This window comes from Oncorhynchus gorbuscha, linkage group LG01, assembly GCF_021184085.1.
Source record: "Oncorhynchus gorbuscha isolate QuinsamMale2020 ecotype Even-year linkage group LG01, OgorEven_v1.0, whole genome shotgun sequence".
Lineage (NCBI taxonomy): Eukaryota > Metazoa > Chordata > Actinopteri > Salmoniformes > Salmonidae > Oncorhynchus > Oncorhynchus gorbuscha.
Genome location: NC_060173.1, coordinates 9,990,856 through 10,017,089, shown reverse-complemented (window position 1 = coordinate 10,017,089; position 26,234 = coordinate 9,990,856). Strand labels below are relative to the sequence as shown.

Sequence of the window (26,234 nt, the reverse complement as noted above, 5' to 3'; positions counted from 1 at the left end):
AAAAGATATACTCAAATATTTACAAAAATGTGAGGGGTGTACTCACTTTTGTGATATACTGTATCTTCTCTCATTCTTTGTCTTCCTGTTCTTCCTGGTTCGAGTACAGCTGGCCCACGGGAACGTACTCAGTAGTCATCACCCCTGCTCACCACTTCCTTACAGGTGGGCCTGAGAAGGATGGTGTGTTCGTATTGGGCAGTGTAGGAGCCCTTGGTGTCACAGAGAGGAGGGTACGGGTCTATGATGCCCAGGTCACACAGGTTCTTCAGGGCCATCAGGTACTTGCTCTCTCCCTGCCGGTCCAACCAGCGACGGCAAAACGCCAACGTCCCGAAGTTGTCATTGATCACGTTGAGCAGATGCTTAGCTCTGGGGAGCCTGCGACAGGGACACACACAGCACAATGGGAGGAGGCGGGGAAACAGAGGGGAGGAGGCGGGGACACAGAGGGGAGGAGGCGGGGACACAGAGGGGAGGAGGCGGGGACACAGAGGGGAGGAGTCTGGGACACAGAGGGGAGGAGGCGGGGACACAGAGGGGAGGAGGCGGGGACACAGAGGGGAGGAGGCGGGGACACAGAGGGGAGGAGGCGGGGACACAGAGGGGAGGAGGCGGGGACACAGAGGGGAGGAGGCGGGGACACAGAGGGGAGGAGGCGGGGACACAGAGGGGAGGAGGCGGGGACACAGAGGGGAGGAAGCGGGGACACAGAGGGGAGAGGCGGGGACACAGAGGGGAGGAGGCGGGGACACAGAGGGGAGGAGGCGGGGACACAGAGGGGAGGAGGCGGGGACACAGAGGGGAGGAGGCGGGGACACAGAGGGGAGGAGGATAATCCACATTGATCAACATATCTGTAAAAATGCCAGATTTAGCCAGATGGCTAATTTGTGTCTGTAGTTTATGTGTTCATTGTTGTATTAGTACAGTAGTATTCAGTTCAGGTGTATACAGTAAGAATCAGTGCGTTGGAAAGGATCAGACTGAACAGGGTCATTCGCCCTCAATGGTAAACACAATGACATCTGCAGTATAGATTTCTACTGAGCATCGATGTTCAGTATTATCATTCAGCATTAAATTCAGGTGAGGCTCGCACTCAGTGAGCGCCGACCGAACCGAGCGACCGACCTTATTGGCACGTGTCCAACGTTGAAGTTTTTCATGTAATGTGAGCAGTCCATGTCACCGTGAACAGCTCCCCTCCCAGTGCTGCCAAACGTCTCGATTGCGTACACCTCACCTTCCTGTAGAGCAGAAGGGTAGAGGAGGACACCGAAAACTCAGCAGATCCTAGAAACAACTGATTGACCGTAATCCATCTGCAACTTACATAAGACCAAAGTCCTTGAAACTGAAAGCCTTTATTGGCAGAAGGAAAAGGGAGAGAAACTCACAGCATTTTTTATGTCATTGAAATCCTTCTGGTAACGAATGTAGATGTTTAGAGATTATATTTTTTCTTTTTACAAGAATCAACATCATAGATGAGCATAGATGAGAATCAACATCATAGATGAGCAATTGGTTTTCCAGAGGATTCTATAAATGCTGATGTCATTACAGTAACTATTTCATCTCTTATAGTGTTCATTACAGTAACTCTTTATCTCTTATAGTGTTCATTACAGTAACTATTTAATCTCTTATAGTGTACTTATAGTGTACCATTAAGCAATGGTAAGTCCGACCCGACCCACTGGTGTGGGGGTAAGTCTCAATGGAAAAGCACCATATCAGGTGGTGGTGATTCAAGACCCTGTGGTATTAGCTGTCACCCTTCCTCTCTGCTCAGATAATCACTCAGTGAGAGCAGCCTCTCGGCACGCCCTACTGACACTCCACCCCAGTGAGAGCAGCCTCTCGGCACGCCCTGCTGACACTCCACCCCAGTGAGAGCAGCCTCTCGGCACGCCCTGCTGACACTCCACTCCAGTGAGAGCAGCCTCTCGGCACGCCCTACTGACACTCCACCCCAGTGAGAGCAGCCTCTCGGCACGCCCTGCTGACACTCCACTCCAGTGAGAGCAGCCTCTCGGCACGCCCTGCTGACACTCCACCCCAGTGAGAGCAGCCTCTCGGCACGCCCTGCTGACACTCCACTCCAGTGAGAGCAGCCTCTCGGCACGCCCTGCTGACACTCCACCCCAGTGAGAGCAGCCTCTCGGCACGCCCTGCTGACACTCCACCCCAGTGAGAGCAGCCTCTCGGCACGCCCTGCTGACACTCCACCCCAGTGAGAGCAGCCTCTCGGCACGCCCTACTGACACTCCACCCCAGTGAGAGCAGCCTCTCGGCACGCCCTGCTGACACTCCACCCCAGTGAGAGCAGCCTCTCGGCACGCCCTACTGACACTCCACCCCAGTGAGAGCAGCCTCTCGGCACGCCCTGCTGACACTCCACTCCAGTGAGAGCAGCCTCTCGGCACGCCCTGCTGACACTCCACCCCAGTGAGAGCAGCCTCTCGGCACGCCCTGCTGACACTCCACCCCAGTGAGAGCAGCCTCTCGGCACGCCCTGCTGACACTCCACCCCAGTGAGAGCAGCCTCTCGGCACGCCCTGCTGACTCTCCACCCCAGTGAGAGCAGCCTCTCGGCACGCCCTGCTGACACTCCACCCCAGTGAGAGCAGCCTCTCGGCACGCCCTGCTGCCACTCCACCCCAGTGAGAGCAGCCTCTCGGCACGCCCTGCTGCCACTCCACCCCAGTGAGAGCAGCCTCTCGGCACGCCCTGCTGACACTCCACTCCAGTGAGAGCAGCCTCTCGGCACGCCCTGCTGACACTCCACCCCAGTGAGAGCAGCCTCTCGGCACGCCCTGCTGACACTCCACCCCAGTGAGAGCAGCCTCTCGGCACGCCCTGCTGACACTCCACTCCAGTGAGAGCAGCCTCCGGCACGCCCTGCTGACACTCCACCCCAGTGAGAGCAGCCTCTCGGCACGCCCTGCTGGCACTCCACTCCAGTGAGAGCAGCCTCTCGGCACGCCCTGCTGACACTCCACCCCAGTGAGAGCAGCCTCTCGGCACGCCCTGCTGAGTGAGAGCAGCCTCTCGGCACGCCCTGCTGACACTCCACCCCAGTGAGAGCAGCCTCTCGGCACGCCCTGCTGACACTCCACCCCAGTGAGAGCAGCCTCTCGGCACGCCCTACTGACACTCCACCCCAGTGAGAGCAGCCTCTCGGCACGCCCTACCCACACACACATGACACTCCACTCCAGTGAGAGCAGCCTCTCGGCACGCCCTGCACACTCCACCCATCAGCCTTCCACGCCCTAGCTGACAACCCCAGTGAGCAGCCTCCATCCACGCCCTTGACCTCCACTTGAGCTGCCTCTCGGCACGCCCTGCTGACACTCCACTCCAGTGAGAGCAGCCTCCGGCACGCCCTACTGACACTCCACTCCAGTGAAAGCCTTTCGGCACGCCCTGCTGACACTCCACCCCACCAGAGAGTTCAGCCTCTCGGCACGCCCTGCTGACACTCCACTCCAGTGAGAGCAGCCTCTCGGCACGCCCTACTGACACTCCACTCCAGTGAGAGCAGCCTTTCGGCACGCCCTGCTGACACTCCACCCCACCAGAGAGAACAGCCTCTCGGCACGCCCTGCTGACACTCCAGCAGAACAGAGATCACACACACACATGCTGGCAAGCAAGCCTGCACCCATACACACACACATACAAAGAGGGTAATGGCCCTAACCCAACACCACTCACTCCAGCTAAATATAAAACCTTCTAACCTGGCACATCAGCAACTTCATCCATCCCTTCCTGGCTTAGCTGAAAACATCAGCAACTCCATCCATCCCTTCCTGGCTTAGCTGACAAACATCAGCAAAACGTACCACTCAGCAGTCCGCCAATTAAAATGTTCAATTCTGTCCAAACGGAGTTAAGCATCGCATCTGTGTGTGTCAGGGTGGGTGGTTAATAAACTACGGACCTTTAGCCTGAAACCCCGATCTGTTTGTGCTGTCTTACCAACAAATGTGGTCATTCTCACACCTTAGGAGTTGGCAAAACAGCACAGATAAATCTGGTACCAGGCTAATTGACCTCTGTGACCTCACCGATATGGTCCTTACCTGGGCAAAATATTTAGATCCTCAGGTATCTAGGTATCTCTAGAGATATGTAGCAGGTATCTAGGTATCTCTAAAGATATGTAGCAGGTATCTAGGTATCTCTAAAGATATGTAGCAGGTATCTAGGTATCTCTAAAGATATGTAGCAGGTGTCTAGGTATCTCTAAAGATATGTAGCAGGTGTCTAGGTATCTCTAAAGATATGTAGCAGGTGTCTAGGTATCTCTAAAGATATGTAGCAGGTATCTAGGTATCTCTAAAGATATGTAGCAGGTATCTAGGTATCTCTAAAGATATGTAGCAGGTGTCTTGGTATCTCTAAAGATATGTGGCCGGTGTCTAAGCGATATCTCCTATAGTGAGTGAACTGGTCATTAATTGACTTTGAGTGGTGAGAACTCGACGTGTTTAGAGATATAATTGCTACTTGATGCTTCCAGGTGGTAATGTGCTTATAAGTGTAATAATGTGATTTTAAAGGTGCAATAATGTGACTAAAAGTGTCATTAAAGAACTGAAGGAGACGACTAAGGAGGTGTGTGTGTGTGTGTGTGTGTGTGTGTGTGTGTGTGTGTGTGTGTGTGTGTGTGTGTGTGTGTGTGTGTGTGTGTGTGTGTGTGTGTGTGTGTGTGTGTGTGTGTGTGTGTGTGTGTGTGTTTATACGTGTGAGATGTTAATCTGAGCTGATCTCGACACCTTGTAACTCTATAGAGATGTTCTCGCTATTACGCTTCCTTAAGGGTTGTATTTATAGGCTACTTCTAGGATTTTATTATTTGTATATATAATTTCACTTGAACAGAATGAACCTGCAAGAGAGGAGATGTGTACCTTGAGTGTGTTGTTGCGGACATGATGGAAAAAAAGAAGAAAAGAAGAAGAAGTTTAACAACATTGTACTGAGGTAACATCTGAAAAGGCCTCTGTTCAAATGAGCAAAAGACACCACCAGTCAGTACTCAGTCTTTTTTTAAACCTTTATTTAGTCAGTTAAGAACAAATTCTTATTTACAATGACGGACGGCCCCGGCCAAACCAGGACGACACTGGGCATATTGTGCGCCGCCCTATGGGACTCCCGATCATGACCGGATGTGATACAGCCTGGATTCGAACCAGGTAATGCAGTGACGCCTCTTACAATGAGATGCAGTGTCTTAGACCACTGTGTCACTCGGGAGCCCTAATCATCAGTCAGTCTCTAGTCAGTCGCTAGACAGTACCCGGTCAGTCGCTGACAGTACCCGGTCAGTCGCTGACAGTACCCGGTCAGTCGCTAGACAGTACCCGGTCAGTCGCTAGACAGTACCCAGTCAGTCACTGACAGTACCCAGTCAGTCACTGACAGTACCCAGTCAGTCACTGACAGTACCCAGTCAGTCGCTGACAGTACCCGGTCAGTCGCTAGACAGTACCCGGTCAGTCGAGACAGTAGACAGTACCCGGTCAGTCGATAGACAGTACCCGGTCAGTCGCTGACAGTACCCGGTCAGTCGCTGACAGTACCCGGTCAGTCGCTAGACAGTACCCAGTCAGTACCCGGTCAGTCGCTGACAGTACCCGGTCAGTCACTAGACAGTACCCGGTCAGTCTCTAGACAGTACCCGGTCAGTCGCTGACAGTACCCGGTCAGTCGCTGACAGTACCCGGTCAGTCGCTTGACAGTACCCGGTCAGTCGCCAGACAGTACCCAGACAGTACCCGGTCAGTCGCTCAGACAGTACCCGGTCAGTCGCCAGACAGTACCCGGTCAGTCCCGCTAGTCGTCACCAGACAGTACCCGGTCAGTCGCCAGACAGTACCCGGTCAGTCGTCCCAGACAGTACCCGGTCAGACAGTACCCAGTCAGTACTCAGTCAGACAGTACCCGGTCAGTACTCAGTCAGTCACCAGACAGTACCCAGACAGTACCCAGACAGTACCCAGTCACCAGTCAGTACCCAGTCACCAGACAGTACCCAGTCAGTACTCAGTCACCAGACAGTACCCAGTCACCAGACAGTACCCAGTCACCAGACAGTACCCAGTCACCAGTCAGTCACCAGACAGTACCCAGTCACCAGTCAGTACCCAGTACCCAGACAGTACCCAGTCACCCAGTCAGTATCCAGTACCCAGACAGTACCCAGTCACCAGACAGTACCCAGTCAGTACCCACCAGTCAGTACCCAGTACCCAGACAGTACCCAGTCACCAGTCAGTACCCAGTCAGTCACCAGTCAGTACCCAGTACCCAGACAGTACCCAGTCACCAGTTAGTACCCAGTCAGTACCCAGTCAGTCAGTCACCAGTCAGTACCCAGTCACCAGTCAGTACCCAGTCACCAGACAGTACCCAGTCACCAGACAGTACTACCAGTCACCAGACAGTACCCAGTCACCAGACAGTACCCAGTCAGTACCCAGTCACCAGTCACCAGTACCCAGTCACCAGACAGTACCCAGACAGTACCCAGTCACCAGACAGTACCCAGTCAGTACCCAGACAGTACCCAGTCACCAGACAGTACCCAGTCAGTACCCAGTCACCAGTCAGTACCCAGTACCCAGACAGTACCCAGTCACCAGTCAGTACCCAGACAGTACCCAGTCACCAGTCAGTACCCAGACAGTACCCAGTCAGTACCAGTCACCAGACAGTACCCAGACAGTACCCAGTCACCAGACAGTACCCAGTCAGTCACCAATCAGTACCCACCTCCGTTCTGGTAGTACTCAGTCCCAGACAGTACGATGGGGACAGTCTTGCCTGCATGTATCCTGTACCCAGACAGATGGAGTCACCAGACAGGTTCCTGATTGGCAGTACCCAGACAGTACCCAGTCACCAGTCAGTCAGACAGTACCCAGTCACCAGTCAGTACTGACAGTCCCAGTCAGTCCCAGTACCCAGACAGTACCCAGTCACCAGTCAGTCAGTACCCAGACAGTACCCAGTCAGTACCCAGACAGTACCCAGACAGTACCCAGTCAGTCACCCAGACAGTACCAGGTCAGTACCCAGTCAGTACCCAGTCAGTACCCAGACAGACCAGTCACCAGTCAGTCAGTACCCAGACAGTACCATCTGTCAGTACCCAGACAGTACCCAGTCAGTACTCAGTCAGTACTCAGTCACCAGTACCCAGTCACCAGTCAGTCACCCAGTCACCAGTCAGTACCCAGTCACCAGTCAGTACCCAGTCACCAGACAGTACAGTACAGTCACCAGACAGTACCCAGTCAGTACCCAGTCACCAGACAGTACCCAGTCACCAGACAGTACCCAGTCACCAGACAGTACCCAGTCACCAGTCAGTACCCAGTACCCAGACAGTACCCAGTCACCAGACAGTACCCAGACAGTACCCAGTCACCAGTCAGTACCCAGTACCCAGACAGTACCCAGTCACCAGTCAGTACCCAGTACCCAGACAGTACCCAGTCACCAGACAGTCACCAGTCAGTCAGTACCCAGACAGTACCCAGTACCCAGACAGTACCCAGTCACCAGTCAGTCACCCCAGTCAGTACCCAGTCCCAGACAGTACCCAGTCACCAGTCAGTACCCAGTCACCAGTCACCCAGACAGTACCCAGTCACCAGTCTGTACCCAGTACCCAGACAGTACCCAGTCACCAGTCAGTACCCAGTACCCAGACAGTACCCAGTCACCAGACAGTACCCAGTCAGTACCCAGTCACCAGTCTGTACCCAGTACCCAGACAGTACCCAGTCACCAGTCAGTACTCAGTCACCAGTCAGTACTCAGTCACCAGTCAGTACCCAGTCACCAGACAGTACTCAGTCACCAGACAGTACCCAGTCACCAGACAGTACCCAGTCAGTACCCAGTCAGTACCCAGTCACCAGTCAGTACCCAGTCACCAGACAGTACCCAGACAGTACCCAGTCACCAGACAGTACCCAGTCAGTACTCAGTCACCAGTCAGTACCCAGACAGTACCCAGTCACCAGTCAGTACCCAGACAGTACCCAGTCACCAGTCAGTACCCAGACAGTACCCAGTGACCAGACAGTACCCAGTCAGTACTCAGTCACCAGACAGTACCCAGTCAGTACTCAGTCACCAGACAGTACCCAGTCAGTCACCAATCAGTACCCACCTCCATTCTGGTAGCTTCTCCTCCCTTGACGATGGGGACAGTCTTGCCTGCATGTATCCTGTACTGGCCGATGGAGTGGCCATTGAGGTTCCTGATTGGCTTTACTACATAGGAAAAAATATATATATACACAGTTGAAGTCGGAAGTTTTACATATAACTTAGGCAAAAAACATTTAAACTCAGTTTGTCACAATTCCTGACATTTTATCTGCCTAGTAAAAATTCCCTGTCTTAGGTCAGTTAGGGTCACTAGTTTATTTTAAGAATGTGAAATGTCAGAATAATAGTAGAGATAATGATTTATTTCAGCTTTTATTTCTTTCATCGCATTCCTAATGGGTCAGAAGTTTACATACACTCAATTACTTTTGGTAGCATTGCCTTTAAATTGTTTAACTTGGGTCAAACGTTTCGGGTATCCTTCCACAAGCTTCCCACAATAACTTGGGTGAATTTTGGCCCATTCCTCCTGACAGAGCTGGTGTAACTGAGTCAGGTTTGTAGGTCTCCTTACTCGCACACGCTTTTTCAGTTCTGCCCACAAATGTTCTATAGGATTGACTTTGTTGTCCTTAAGCCATTTGCCACAACTTTGGAAGTATGATTGGATTCCTGACTGATATCTTGAGATGTTGCTTCAATATATCCACATAATTGTTCTTCCTCATGATGCCATCTATTTTGTGAAGTGCACCAGTCCCTCCTACAGCAAAGCACCCCCACAACATGATGCTGCCACCCCCTTGCTTCACGGTTGGGATGGTGTTCTTAGGCTTGCAAGCCTCCCCCTTTTTCCTCAAAACATAATGATGGTCATTATGGCCAAACGGTTCTATTCTTCTTTCAGACCAGAGGACATTTCTCCAAAAAGTACGATCTTTGTCCCCACGTGCAGTTGCAAACCATAGTCTGGCTTTTTTATGGCGGTTTTGGAGCAGTGACTTCTTCCTTGCTGAGAGGCCTTTCAGGTTATGTCGATATATGACTCGTTTTACTGTGTATATAGATACTTTTGTACCTGTTTCCTCCAGCATCTTCACAAGGTCCTTTGCTGTTGTTCTGGGATTGATTTGCACTTTTGCACCAAAGTACGTTCATCTCTAGGAGACAGAACGCGTCTCCTTCCTGAGCAGTATTACGGCTGCGTGGTCCCATGGTGTTAATACTTGCATACTTTTGTTTGTACAGATGAACGTGGTACCTTCAGGCGTTTGGAAATTGCTCCCAAGGATGAACCAGACTTGTGGAGGTCTACAATTGTTTTTCTGAGGTCTTGGCAGATTTATTTTGATTTTCCCATGATGTCAAGCAAAGAGGCACTGAGTTTGAAGGTAGGCCTTGAAATACATCCACAGGTACACCTTCAATTGACTCAAATGATGTCAATTAGCCTATCAGAAGCCATTACATAATTTTCTGGAATTTTCCAAGCTGTTTAAAGGCACAGTCAACTTAGTGTATGTAAACTTATGACCCACTGGAATTGTGATACAGTGAATTATACGTGAAATAATCTGTCTGTAAACAATTGTTGGAAAAATTACTTGTGTCCTAAACGACTTTCCAAAATTATAGTTCCTTTATCAAGAAATTTGTGGAGTGGTTGAAAAACCACTTCAATGACTCCAAACTAAGTGTATGTAAACTTCCGACTTCAACTGTACATACACACAATAATATATCGTAATCTCATATATATATATATATATATATATATATATATATATATATATATATATATATATATATATATATATATATATATATATACATATATACAGTATATATATATATATATATATATATACAGTATATATATACATATATACAGTATTTTGCATATATATATATATAATACAGTATAAACTATATTCCTAACCTAATGTATGATATTATATTGTCATATATACTTGTCCCTGTGCTCCCCATGTATATATATATTCCCCTAATCATATTTATATACATATATACAGTATATATATATATATATATAGATACATATATATATATATTGTTTTCCCCTCTATCTAGAGGATTTCTGTTATTCCGTTTTGGACTTTAATAAACTCTGTTTCTGTTATATATACAGAAGGAACCGACCAAGGAATATATATATATATATATATATACAGTAGAGTCAGTATATTTTATACAGGATATATGAGTTTTTTTCTTCCAACCCAACACATACTTTTTAACTTTTGGCCGGGCTAACAAGTTATTTTGCATACTTTTGCAAGGCATGTGTATATACATATTCCATTGAGTTTCGCACTCTTGCTGCCTCTAGTGAGTGGAACAGTAATATGAGAGAGAGAGAGAGAGAGAGAGAGAGAGAGAGAGAGAGAGAGAGAGAGAGAGAGAGAGAGAGAGAGAGAGAGAGAGAGAGACAAAATGAGGTGGAAACTGAGCTGCACTTCCTAACCTCCTGCCCAATGTATGACCATATTAGAGAGACATATTTCCCCCAGATTACACAGATCCACAAAGAATTCGAAAACAAATCCAATTGTGATTAACTCCCATATCTACTGGGTGAAATTCCAGTGTGACATCACAGCAGCAAGATTTGTGACCTGTTGCCACGAGAAAAGGGCACCCAGTGAAGAACAAACACCATTGTAAATACAACCCATATTTATGCTTATTCATTTTATCTTGTGTCCTTTAACTATTTGTACATTGTATATATATATATATAATATGACATTTGTAATGTCTTTACTGTTTTTAAACTTCTGTATGTGTAATGTTTACTGTTAATTTTTGTTGTTTTTCACTTTATATATTCACTTTGTATGTTGTCTACCTCACTTGCTTTGGCAATGTTAACACATGTTTCCCATGCCAATAAAGCCCTTGAATTGAATTGAATTGAGAGAGAGAGAGAGAGAGATACCTTGGTATATATATATATATATATATATAGAGAGAGAGAGAGAGAGAGAGAGAAATACCTTGGTATGTTTTCCCATCTATCTCCACCTCATAAGACTCCATGACCTCCTGGATGGTTTCACCCACGTCACACAGACGCACATCTATCCCCGCACACTGGCACAGAAAACAGTTGACAGTTACACAAGCTCTCTCCACAGGGGTCACAAAATAGACATGAGTTGACAGTTACACAAGCAAACATCAACCAACCATCTCTGCAGAGCTCATTATCAGACGAGTGGGGAGTGAGGGTTACATCACATATCCTCTTAGGATGTTAGCTAGCATCCAAAATATGGTCATTTAGCAGAAGCTTTTATCCAAAGAGGATTACAGAACTGTCAACATTAACAGATATATTCAGTATTATGTGGCCCATTCAGGAGTCAAACACACAACCCTGATGTTGCGTGCACTGTAAAAACAGCTAGCTAGAGTCGTCTCAGCAGCTGGCTGTAGATGTCACTTAATGCTGGCTCTACTTTGGCCTGACCCCACTACAGGTCTACTTTGGTCTGACCCCACTACAGGTCTACTTTGGTCTGACCCCACTACAGGTCTACTTTGGTCTGACCCCACTACAGGTCTACTTTGGTCTGACCCCACTACAGGTCTACTTTGGTCTGACCCCACTACAGGTCTACTTTGGTCTGACCCCACTACAGGTCTACTTTGGTCTGACCCCACTACAGGTCTACTTTGGCCTGACCCCACTACAGAAGGTCTACTTTGGCCTGACCCCACTACAGGTCTACTTTAGTCTGACCCCACTACAGAAGGTCTACTTTGGTCTGACCCCACTACAGGTCTACTTTGGTCTGACCCCACTACAGGTCTACTTTAGTCTGACCCCACTACAGGTCTACTTTGGTCTGTCCCCACTACAGGTCTACTTTGGTCTGACCCCACTACAGGTCTACTTTGGTCTGACCCCACTACAGGTCTACTTTGGCCTGACCCCACTACAGGTCTACTTTGGTCTGACCCCACTACAGGTCTACTTTGGTCTGACCCCACTACAGGTCTACTTTGGCCTGACCCCACTACAGGTCTACTTTGGTCTGACCCCACTACAGGTCTACTTTGGTCTGACCCCACTACAGGTCTACTTTGGTCTGACCCCACTACAGGTCTACTTTGGTCTGACCCCACTACAGGTCTACTTTGGTCTGACCCCACTACAGAAGGTCTACTTTGGCCTGACCCCACTACAGGTCTACTTTGGTCTGACCCCACTACAGGTCTACTTTGGTCTGACCCCACTACAGGTCTACTTTGGCCTGACCCCACTACAGGTCTACTTTGGTCTGACCCTACTACAGGTCTACTTTGGTCTGACCCCACTACAGGTCTACTTTGGTCTGACCCCACTACAGGTCTACTTTGATCTGACCCCACTACAGGTCTACTTTGGTCTGACCCCACTACAGGTCTACTTTGGTCTGACCCCACTACAGAAGGTCTACTTTGGTCTGACCCCACTACAGAAGGTCTACTTTGGTCTGACCCCACTACAGAAGGTCTACTTTGGTCTGACCCCACTACAGAAGGCCCGGCAAGAACCAGGCAGATGCGTCCACATCCAGAGGTGTGTTATCTCTTGGTCACCACCACACACACACACACACACACACACACACACACACACACACACACACACACACACACACACACACACACACACCATAGAAGTAAAACACACTGATAACTTGGTCACAAGCCAAACTTGCTTCTTCATCTGTCAACAACCTACAACCACTCTAACCTGGAGTGGGAGGGTGTCACGCCCTGGTCATTATATTTTGTGTTTTTGGTATATGTTTGGATAAGCCAGGGTGTGACATGGGTTTATATGTTGTGTTTTCGTATTGGGGTTTGTAGTAATTGGGATTGTGTATGATTAGGGGTGTGTCTAGTTAGGCTTGGCTGCCTGAGGCGATTCTCAATTGGAGTCAGCTGCTTATCGTTGTCTCTGATTGGGAATCGTATTTAGGCAGCCTGAGTTTGCGTTGTATTTTGTGGGTGTTTGTCCCTGTCTCTGTGTTGTAGTCACCAGATAGGCTGTAATTAGTTTCACGTTGCGTTTGTTGTTTTCTTATATCAGTTATTTCATGTACCGCGATTATCTTCATTAAAGTCATGAATAACCTACACGCTGCATTTCGGTCTGACTCTCTTCATTCAACAGACGAACGACGTTACAGAGGGGCCATAGTCAAAATGTCCATTTCAACCTGATGATTGGCTGAAAGGAAGGATCTTTTTTTTTTACATGCTCTAGTCTCACCCACTGAACAATGGGAACCAAAGTCATAGTGCATGGATGGATAAATGGGTTGTTTTACCCTGATGCCTGTGTTGGTAGCATCTCTCACAGCCTCCAGTAATCTGTCGTACTTTGGGTTGAAGGTCACGGTGAAGGCACAGTCAATGATTCGCCCTGAAACACAGACAACATTACATGACGTAAAGTTTGATCTCACCTTCCTGTTTTATGTGGTATTTACAAAAGTATGGGTTAAGAAGTGTGAATACAATGTATCAGATCATTACAGCTCTATTTTAATATGTCATGTCTAAATAGTGTCCTACAAGATAAAGGAAGACTTTATAATAGTGATCCTTGTAGATCTGCACTACTGCAGGTTTTGGTCCCAGTTCAGCAGTTAAACACCTGATTCAGCTCATCAAGGGGTTGAAGGTCAATTGATTAGTTGAGTCAGGTGTAGCAGCATTAAAATGCTGGATCAAAAACCTTCAGTGTTGCGGATTGACTATTCCTGCTGTAGAATGCAAGTGCCACCAGATACAGACATTAGCCCAGGTAACTGTAAAGCTCATTGTGACACCAGATACAGACATTAGCCCAGGTAACTGTAAAGCTCATTGTGACACCAGATACAGACATTAGCCCAGGTAACTGTAAAGCTCATTGTGACACCAGATACAGACATTAGCCCAGGTAACTGTAAAGCTCATTGTGACACCAGATACAGACATTAGCCCAGGTAACTGTAAAGCCCTTTGTGACACCAGATACAGACATTAGCCCAGGTAACTGTAAAGCCCTTTGTGACAACCCTGCTGATGTAAAAAATACATATATATATATATATATATATATTTCTAAATATATTTGATTGATTGACAGAACTCAGTGCCAGTGTTGACCATTGATGTGCCTGCCAGTCTATTTATATAAATACATTTTATTTGATTGATTGATTGATTGATTGATTGAAGTAACACAAAACAAAACTACAGACTGAACTGAAACTGAACTCACTGACCGTTGATGTGCGTGCCGAAGTCTATCTTGCAGACGTCGTTGTACTGCAGGACTGTGGAGTCACCAGCATTAGGAGTGTAGTGGGCAGCAACATGGTTGATTGAGCAGCCTGTGGGGAATGCCAGGCCAGCCTTCAGACCGTTCTCTTTGATCAGCCTCCTACTGCAGTCCTCCAGTCGTTCACTGACATACAGGGACAGACCAGGCAGACAGGTACGGACAGGGACAGACATGTACAGACAGGGCCAGACAGGGACAGACAGGGACAAACAGGTACAGACAGGGACAGACAGGGACAGACATGTACAGACAGGGACAGACAGGGACAAACAGGTACAGACAGGGACAGGGACAGACCAGGCAGACAGGGACAGACAGGGACAGACCAGGCAGACAAGTACAGACAGGGACAGACCAGGCAGACAGGGACAGACAAGTACAGACAGGGACAGACCAGGCAGACAGGGACAGACAGGGACAGACAGGTACGGACAGACCAGGCAGACAGGGACAGACAGGGACAGACATGGACAGACCAGGCAGACAGGGACAGACAGGGACAGACCAGGCAGACAGGGACAGGGACAGACAGGTATAGGGACAGACAGGTAAAGGGACAGACAGGGACAGACAGGTACGGACAGAGACAGACAGGGACAGACAGGAACAGGGACAGACAGGGACAGACAGGAACAGGGACAGACGGGGACAGACAGGTACAGGGACAGACCAGGCAGACAGGGACAGACCAGGCAGACAGGGACAGACAGGAACAGGGACAGACAGGGACAGACAGGTACAGGGACAGACAGGTACAGGGACAGACAGGTACAGGGACAGACAAGGACAGACAGGGACAGGGACAGATAGGGAGAGACCAGGCAGACAAGGACAGGGACAGACCAGGCAGATAGACAGACGGGGACAGACAGGTACAGGGACAGACCAGGCAGACAGGGACAGACAGGAACAGGGACAGACAGGGACAGACAGGTACAGGGACAGACAGGTACAGGGACAGACAGGTACAGGGACAGACAGGAACAGGGACAGACGGGGACAGGGACAGACCAGGTAGACAGGGACAGATAGGGAGAGACCAGGCAGACAAGGACAGGGACAGACCAGACAGACAGGGACAGACCAGGCAGACAGGGAAGGACAGGGACAGGGACAGGGACAGACAGGGATAGACCAGGCAGACAGGGACAGACAGGAACAAGGACAGACAGGGACAGACCAGGCAGACAGGGACAGGGACAGACCAGGCAGACAGACAGACAGGGACAGATCAGGCAGACAGGGACAGGGACAGGGACAGATCAGACAGACAGGGACATATCAGACAGACAGGGACAGATCAGACAGACAGGGACAGACCAGACAGACAGGGACAGATCAGACAGAGACAGACCAGACAGAGACAGACCAGACAGAAAGAGACCAGACAGATCAGACAGACAGGGACAGACACAGGTTAACCATGTAGGTTAATGCAGACTCACTCGATGATCCTCGAGGCTGCTACTGAGGAAGGTACAGCACCAGCTCATCAGTGAACCACCTGACTCAGCTAATGAAGGAGTAGATCAGTTGATGAACCGAATCAGGTGTTTTACTGCTGAGCTGGAACAAAAACCTTCAATACTGCTACTATACAAGAGCAGAATTGAGAATCGCTCAAGTTACTCAAATACATCAATACACTATTTAGACTAAAGTGAACATCAACACAGTACACTACTGTCAGGCCAGTTCGTACCAAGGGCCTGTATGATATAGTAAACCACATGACCCTCACCAGATGTCGATCATGGTCATCCCAGGTTTGATCCAGGTGTTGATGTAGTTTCGGACCTGTCTGTGGGCCTCGGCAGCCTGACGGAAGTCGCTCCACATTTCCTCGTTGGCCTTGTCAAGGACCCTCTTCTCCTCATGGGTGGTCCGCCACGCTGCACTGCGCCTGGGACACACACACACACACGTGCACACACACACACACACACACACACACACACACACACACACACACACACACACACACACACACACACACACACACACACACACACACACACACACACACGTGCACACACACACACACGTGCACACACACATGCGCACACGCACATGCAGGCACACATGCAGACACACACACGCAGGCATGTACATACAAATATGCACACACACAAACACACACAGGCAAGCAAGCATACACACACACACACACACACACACACACACACACACACACACACACACACACACACACACACACACACACACACACACACACACACACACACACACACACACACACACACACACACACACACACACACACACACACACACACACACACACACACCACAGACAGCATATTCTTTATCTTCTAATGGGATTGGGTGGTCAAACAACACCTTCAGAAAAGGATGCAGCAAACACTGCAGTTTATAATGCAGGTATAGATTAACATTGTGTGTGTGTGTGTGTGTGTGTGTGTGTGTGTGTGTGTGTGTGTGTGTGTGTGTGTGTGTGTGTGTGTGTGTGTGTGTGTGTGTGTGTGTGTGTGTGTGTGTGTGTGTGTGTGTGTGTGTGTGTGTGTGTGTGCCTGTGTGAAATGTGTGTGTGTATGTGTGTATATGTGTGTGTTTGTGTGTACATGTGTGCGTGTGTGTATGTATGTGTATATGTGTGTGTGTCTCTTATTGTAAATCTTTTCATTTAACCTTGATTTAACCTGGTTTCATTGCGATTAAATCTCTTTGGCAAGAGAGACCTGGTATTGTGAACAAGAAAGAGCCTGGTTGGGAATAACATTTTATAGTGTTATCTTGTGAATAACATTTTATAGTGTTATCTTGGGTGACTGAGGCACATCCAATATTTGTATTATGTTTTAGAGTATGAAGTATGATGGACTGTAAACCACAGTGACCTTGATAAGATCTATGGACACCACACTGCATTAAATCTATGGACACCACACTGCATTAGATCTATGAACATCACACTGCATTAGATATATGGACACCACACTGCATTAAATCTATGGACACCACACTGCATTAGATCTATGAAAATCACACTGCATTAGATATATGGACACCACACTGCATTAGATCTATGGACATCACACTGCATTAGATCTATGGACATCACACTGCATTAGATCTATGAACATCACACTGCATTAGATCTATGAACATCACACTGCATTAGATCTATGGACACCACACTGCATTAGATCTATGAACATCACACTGCATTAGATCTATAGACACCACACTGCATTAGATCTATGAACACCACACTGCATTAAATCTATGGACACCACACTGCATTAGATCTATGAACATCACACTGCATTAGATCTATAGACACCACACTGCATTAGATCTATGAACATCACACTGCATTAGATCTATAGACACCACACTGCATTAGATCTATGAACATCACACAGCATTAGATCTATGGACACCACACTGCATTAGATCTATGAACATCACACTGCATTAGAGCTATACACCACACTGCATTAGATCTATGGACACCACACTACATTAGATCTATGGCCACCACACTACATCAGATCTATGGCCACCACACTATATTAGATCTATAGACACCACACTACATTAGATCTATACACCACACTACATTAGATCTATAGACACCACACTACATTAGATCTATAGACACCACACTACATTAGATCTATAGACACAACACTACATTAGATATATAGACGCCACACTACATTAGATCTATAGACACCACACTACATTAGATCTATAGACACCACACTACATTAGATATATAGACGCCACACTACATTAGATCTATAGACACCACACTACATTAGATCTATAGACACCACACTACATTAGATATATAGACGCCACACTACATTAGATCTATAGACACCACACTACATTAGATCTATAGACACCACACTACATTAGATCTATAGACACCACACTACATTAGATCTATAGACACCACACTACATTAGATCTATAGACACCACACTACATTAGATCTATAGACACCACACTACATTAGATCTATGGCCACCACACTACATAAGGCCAATGGACTTGGTAGAGGTGACATACCCGTCTTTAGATGGAGGATATTCACACTCCTCTCCCTTTGGGAAGACAGCACTGGGATACAGCTCACAAATAGGGACAGTGGGAGGGTCAGTCTGCCCCATCACTGTTCCCCAGATAGAGAGAGGGAGGGAGAGGGAGGGGAGGATCGGAAGAGAGGAGGACGAGGGGAAGAGGGCAAAGAGGGGTCAGATAGCGAGAGGGAGATGAGGATGAGAAGAGAGAGGAAGAGAGAGGTTAGCGTCTGTAGATGTGCAACACATTGTTGCTATTAGCAACACATGGTCCAATATGGTTGCAACACATGGTACAGCGTCTATGGGAGAGAGGTTAGTGTCTGAAGATGTGCAACGCTTTGTTGCTAGGAGCAACACATAGTCCCATATGGTTGCAACACATGGTACGGCAATATAGGCTTAGACACCTGCTACACCTCTATAATACCATGTATATAACTAACCCTAACCAGTATAACACCATGTATATAACTAACCCTAACCTGTATAACACCATGTATGTAACTAACCCTAACCCTAACCAGTATAACACCATGTATATAACTAACCCTAACCAGTATAATACCATGTATATAACTAACCCTAACCAGTATAACACCATGTATATAACTAACCCTAACCAGTATAACACCATGTATATAACTAACCCTAACCAGTATAATACCATGTATATAACTAACCCTAACCAGTATAACACCATGTATATAACTAACCCTAACCCTAACCAGTATAACACCATGTATATAACTAACCCTAACCCTAACCTGTATAACACCATGTATATAACTAACCCTAACCTGTATAACACCATGTATATAACTAACCCTAACCCTAACCTGTATAACACCATGTATATAACTAACCCTAACCTGTATAACACCATGTATATAACTAACCCTAACCCTAACCAGTATAACACCATGTATATAACTAACCCTAACCCTAACCTGTATAACACCATGTATATAACTAACCCTAACCTGTATAACACCATGTATATAACTAACCCTAACCCTAACCAGTATAACACCATGTATATAACTGACCCTAACCAGTATAACACCATTTATATAACTAACCCTAACCCTAACAACACCATGTATATAACTAACCCTAACCTGTATAACACCATGTATATAACTAACCCTAACCTGTATAACACCATGTATATAACTAACCCTAACCCTAACCAGTATAACACCATGTATATAACTGACCCTAACCAGTATAACACCATTTATATAACTAACCCTAACCTGTATAACACCATGTATATAACTAACCCTAACCTGTATAACACCATGTATATAACTAACCCTAACCCTAACCTGTATAACACCATGTATATAACTAACCCTAACCTGTATAACACCATGTATATAACTAACTCTAACCAGTATAACACCATGTATATAACTAACCCTAACCTGTATAACACCATGTATATAACTAACCCTAACCTGTATAACACCATGTATATAACTAACCCTAACCAGTATAACACCATGTATATAACTAACCCTAACCCTAACCTGTATAACACCATGTATATAACTAACCCTAACCCTAACCAGTATAACACCATGTATATAACTAACCCTAACCAGTATAACACCATGTATATAACTAACCCTAACCCTAACCTGTATAACACCATGTATATAACTAACCCTAACCAGTATAACACCATGTATATAACTAACCCTAACCTGTATAACACCATTTATATAACTAACCCTAACCCTAACCTGTATAACACCATTTATATACCTAACCCTAACCCTAACCTGTATAACACCATGTATATAACTAACCCTAACCCTAACCAGTATAATACCATGTATATAACTAACCCTAACCAGTATAACACCATGTATATAACTAACCCTAACCTGTATAACACCATGTATATAACTAACCCTAACCCTAACCTGTATAACACCATGTATATAACTAACCCTAACCCTAACCTGTATAACACCATGTATATAACTAACCCTAACCTGTATAACACCATGTATATAACTAACCCTAACCTGTATAATACCATGTATATAACTAACCCTAACCTGTATAATACCATGTATATAACTAACCCTAACCTGTATAATACCATGTATATAACTAACCCTAACCTGTATAACACCATGTATATAACTAACCCTAACCTGTATAATACCATGTATATAACTAACCCTAACCAGTATAACACCATGTATATAACTAACCCTAACCTGTATAACACCATGTATATAACTAACCATAACCAGTATAACACCAGGTATATAACTAACCCTAACCTGTATAATACCATGTATATAACTAACCCTAACCAGTATAACACCAGGTATATAACTAACCCTAACCCTAACCTGTATAATACCATGTATATAACTAACCCTAACCTGTATAACACCATGTATATAACTAACCCTAACCCTAACCAGTATAACACCATGTATATAACTAACCCTAACCCTAACCTCTATAACACCATGTATATAACTAACCCTAACCTGTATAACACCATGTATATAGCTAACCCTAACCTGTATAACACCATGTATATAACTAACCCTAACCTGTATAATACCATGTATATAACTAACTCTAACCAGTATAACACCATGTATATAACTAACCCTAACCTGTATAACACCATGTATATAACTAACCCTAACCTGTATAACACCATGTATATAACTAACCCTAACCAGTATAACACCATGTATATAACTAACCCTAACCAGTATAACACCATGTATATAACTAACCCTAACCTGTATAACACCATGTATATAACTAACCCTAACCCTAACCTGTATAACACCATGTATATAACTAACCCTAACCCTAACCTGTATAACACCATGTATATAACTAACCCTAACCCTAACCAGTATAACACCATGTATATAACTAACCCTAACCTGTATAACACCATGTATATAACTAACCCTAACCAGTATAACACCATGTATATAACTAACCCTAACCTGTATAGCACCATGTATATAACTAACCCTAACCAGTATAACACCATTTATATAACTAACCCTAACCCTAACCTGTATAACACCATGTATATAACTAACCCTAACCTGTATAACACCATGTATATAACTAACCCTAACCTGTATAACACCATGTATATAACTAACCCTAACCTGTATAACACCATGTATATAACTAACCCTAACCAGTATAACACCATGTATATAACTAACCCTAACCAGTATAACACCATGTATATAACTAACCCTAACCAGTATAACACCATGTATATAACTAACCCTAACCCTAACCTGTATAACACCATGTATATAACTAACCCTAACCCTAACCAGTATAACACCATGTATATAACTAACCCTAACCTGTATAACACCATGTAAATAACTAACCCTAACCCTAACCTGTATAACACCATGTATATAACTAACCCTAACCAGTATAACACCATGTATATAACTAACCCTAACCTGTATAGCACCATGTATATAACTAACCCTAACCAGTATAACACCATGTATATAACTAACCCTAACCAGTATAATACCATGTAAATAACTAACCCTAACCAGTATAACACCATGTATATAACTAACCCTAACCAGTATAACACCATGTATATAACTAACCCTAACCAGTATAACACCATGTATATAACTAACCCTAACCTGTATAACACCAGGTATATAACTAACCCTAACCAGTATAACACCATGTATATAACTAACCCTAACCAGTATAACACCATGTATATAACTAACCCTAACCTGTATAACACCAGGTATATAACTAACCCTAACCCTAACCTGTATAACACCATGTATATAACTAACCCTAACCAGTATAACACCATGTATATAACTAACCCTAACCTGTATAACACCAGGTATATAACTAACCCTAACCCTAACCTGTATAACACCAGGTATATAACTAACCCTAACCAGTATAACACCATGTATATAACTAACCCTAACCTGTATAACACCAGGTATATAACTAACCCTAACCTGTATAACACCATGTATATAACTAACCCTAACCTGTATAACACCATGTATATAACTAACCCTAACCTGTATAACACCAGGTATATAACTAACCCTAACCCTAACCAGTATAACACCATGTATATAACTAACCCTAACCCTAACCTGTATAACACCAGGTATATAACTAACCCTAACCCTAACCTGTATAACACCAGGTATATAACTAACCCTAACCTGTATAACACCATGTATATAACTAACCCTAACCTGTATAACACCAGGTATATAACTAACCCTAACCCTAAATATTTAACACGGATCGAAATACTTACGTAAATGTGATATTTTAGTTTTATATTTTGAATAGATTTGCATGGCGCTTGTAACACCAGGGTAGTGGGTTCGATCCCCGGGACCACCCATACGTAGAATGTATGCACACATGACTGTAAGTCGCTTTGGATAGAAGCGTCTGCTAAATGGCATATATTATTATTATATATTACCTCCAGGCTCTGATCAGGCCCTACACCCAAATAAGGGCACTACGTTCATCCATCTCTGGCCTGCTCGCCTCCCTACCACTGAGGAGGTACAGCTCCCGCTCAGCCCAGTCAAAACTGTTCGCTGCTCTGGCTCCCCAATGGTGGAACAAACTCCCTCACGACGCCAGGACAGCGGAGTCAATCACCACCTTCCGGAGACACCTGAAACCCCACCTCTTTAAGGAATACCTAGGATAGGATAAAGTAATCCTTCTCAACCCCTTCCCCCCCCTTAAAATATTTAGATGCACTATTGTAAAGTGGCTGTTCCACTGGATGTCATAAGGTGAATGCACCAATTTGTAAGTCGCTCTGGATAAGAGCGTCTGCTAAATGACTTAAATGTAATGTTAAATGTAAATGTAACATTTTCTAAAACCCTGTTTTTGCTTTGTCATTATGGGGTATCGTGATGTCATTATGGGGTATTGTGATGTCATTATGGGGTATTGTGATGTCATTATGGGGTATTGTGTGCAGATTGATGAGAGGGGTTAAAAATATATATATTTCATGCATTTCAGAATAAGGCTGTAATGTAACAAAATGTGGAAAAAGTTCACAGGTCTGAATACTTTTCCGAATGCACTCTTATCACTAATACAGGTGCAGTTTACGTCTAGTAAGGGAAACCTCTTCTCAAGCAAAATAACGAATCAAGTCGAGACATACACACACGGTTTTCATCTGTAAAAACCATTGAAGGTTCTGAAGTGGTAACAAAAGGAAGTCAAACCATGCAGAGGGAGAAACCACGCCAAGTACGATTACGACAACAAACTCACCTCCCTTCTTATTCTTATTCTTCTTCTTCTTCTTCCTCCCTGCGGAGTTTTCACCCTCTTCTCCATCTGTCGAAAAAAACATACATTTTTGGATTCTCTTTTAACCGAACATGACATAACGTGTTCCGTCACAATGCACGTACGCTTGTAGTTAACTGTTCACACTTAAGAAGTTACTGTAATGGGCAGCAGCAGACGCCAACTCACGTCGCAGGTCAAATTATACATTTGTTTAGGTTTATTAAGGGCCAAATCGGGACTTGGAGATCCGTACGAGAAGGATTAGGGTGATAAAGTGAAGGAGGAACTGAGAAGTGGTTCAGTCAGTCACGTTGGCCACTAGAATGCTAGAAGGTGATGCAGCTCGTTGGTGAACGCACCACACTAAATGACACCAAACTCATGTCGCAGGTCACATGTTGAGTTTGAGTATGAGAAGGACAATGGTGAACGATGATGATGAAGTCATAACCTCATACCCTCCTCTCCCTCATCCTCCTTATCTGTGTCCTCGGGCAGGGCTTGCTGCTCCAACTGTTTCGTCACATCACCAACACCTCCTCCCGTATCTCCATCCCCCTCAGACTCATTTGTCCCTGCTGCAAAGTCATACACGCACACAATCAAACACACACACACACACACGTGCAACACGCACACACATGCAACACACACACGCAACACACACACACACACATGCAACACACACACACACACACATGCAATATACACACACATACCCAAACACACGTGTGTGTGCACACACACACACACACACACACACACACACACACACACACACACACACACACACACACACACACACACACACACACACACACACACACACACACACACACACACTTAAAGTGGGTAAATTGATACATTTTGAGAAAGTGCATCTAATGTGAACAGAACTTGGCAGGAGCAATGCATAATTTGTATCTATACCTGGAATCAATATCCCAAGGGCATATGTAGGTACCCTGCAGCATTATGCCATGCCATCTATAGCCCTTCAGAAACAGGACTATATAGATACATAGTTTAACACACACCAGAAAATAATCTCAAGCTCACATGTGTTTTTACAAGATAAGGTATAGCCTACGCTTGTCACATAGTTTTGTCAGCAATGAATTTAGTGCTAAAGCTTTGTTTTCTTTTCTCCCTAGTGGACCTCTTTTAACATGCAAGAAGACAAGCGCTGAAAAGTCCTGTGATATGACTGTCATCTTATCGCTGCAACATTCTTCAATTTTCGAATTTGACAGCATTCCATTAAACCAATAGAAGAAGCGATTTCAAGCCTCGAGAGAGGCATTGTCCCGTTTCCAGATGTGCTTCTCCCCTTTAGCCCTCATAACCGCACCGGTACCCGTTCACTTCCAGGCGCGGGACAGCCGTGACAGCTGCGGCAGAACGTTATCACTTTCTGACAGGTAGTAAAGTCCCACGCGTCTCATTTTTACCGGTCTTTTTACGCTGTGGCACAACAGGGGACCCCTCAATAATACGCTATGTCCAAAACGGGAATGTATTCTCACTGTCATGCATTCTTTCTTACCTGGGACAGCGTTCTTCTTCTTCTTCTTCTTCTTTCTTCTCGTTTTCTTCCCTGTTTCCGTGGGCTCCGCGTCCTCTTTCGCTTCGTTTTCGTCGGCGTCCCCATTGAGAACTTCGGGCGCCTCCGGTTCAGGCTGCACTATCTCGAGCTCCGCCATCATCGGCGTTCGGAATGAAGTGACGCATAAACTGCTGGGAGCCTCCAGTGGCCACATTCTGAAACTGTGCTCGAGGCAGACAGCCAGCTGAGCCAATAATGAGCTATTAGGCACTTTGTGCAGCTGCTTGACCTCAATAGAGAAAACTAAGCCCGTCCTATCTTCATTTCTCAAGTGACAAGATAGGAGCGTAGTGCTTAAACTCTGGAGAGTATATGCTACTAACTTTTATTGAGGCTGTTTTGTCGTCCATCATAATAGGCCTATTTCAAGGTTATAGTAGGAGAGGAAATATTATGTATAATCTAAGTCAAATAGATAATCACGTTGTCATTTACAAATCGACACAAATCGACACAGTGACACTAGTTGCTCAATATAACATTATTAGACATGTATAAACAATAAGAAAAGCAGCCATTTAAAAGGCTACATAAAATATAAATCATGAGTCAATAGCCTGGCATGGGAACACTACTGATCTCCTCACTCAGCAAATGGTCCATAACGGAAGCAGGCCAGAATCGAATAACCACTTTCTCTGTAAACAATTCTCATCCAATTATGTCCCCAAAAGCCTTTCATCTCAAGTTACTGCGCTCGCTCT

At 45.5% G+C, this 26,234-nt stretch overlaps 1 protein-coding gene across 1 annotated transcript; it reads right to left on the bottom strand.

The window, feature by feature from the left end:
- LOC123996595 (methionine aminopeptidase 2-like) lies at positions 1 to 25,699 on the bottom strand. Its single transcript, XM_046300122.1, has 11 exons — positions 25,471 to 25,699; positions 24,383 to 24,502; positions 23,904 to 23,969; positions 18,556 to 18,658; positions 16,236 to 16,397; positions 14,436 to 14,617; positions 13,491 to 13,585; positions 11,163 to 11,259; positions 8,204 to 8,307; positions 1,135 to 1,250; positions 1 to 381 (listed from the first exon to the last, which is right to left on the bottom strand). Exons 1-11 carry the CDS (start codon positions 25,682 to 25,684, stop codon positions 129 to 131), a joined length of 1,512 nt encoding a protein of 503 aa, XP_046156078.1. The 5' UTR covers positions 25,685 to 25,699; the 3' UTR covers positions 1 to 128.
- Positions 25,700 to 26,234: the final 535 nt, after the last annotated feature.

Excerpts from the sequence above, each read along its gene's own strand:
- LOC123996595 (XM_046300122.1), bottom strand. The coding sequence starts at position 25,684 with ATGTGGCCACTGGAGGCTCCCAGCAGTTTATGCGTCACTTCATTCCGA. Across the intron at positions 18,659-23,903 it reads GAATAAGAATAAGAAGGGAG|TGATGGGGCAGACTGACCCT; the intron begins GTGAGTTTGTTG and ends TCTGGGGAACAG. Across the intron at positions 8,308-11,162 it reads AGATGGGAAAACATACCAAG|TAAAGCCAATCAGGAACCTC; the intron begins GTATTTCTCTCT and ends TTTCCTATGTAG.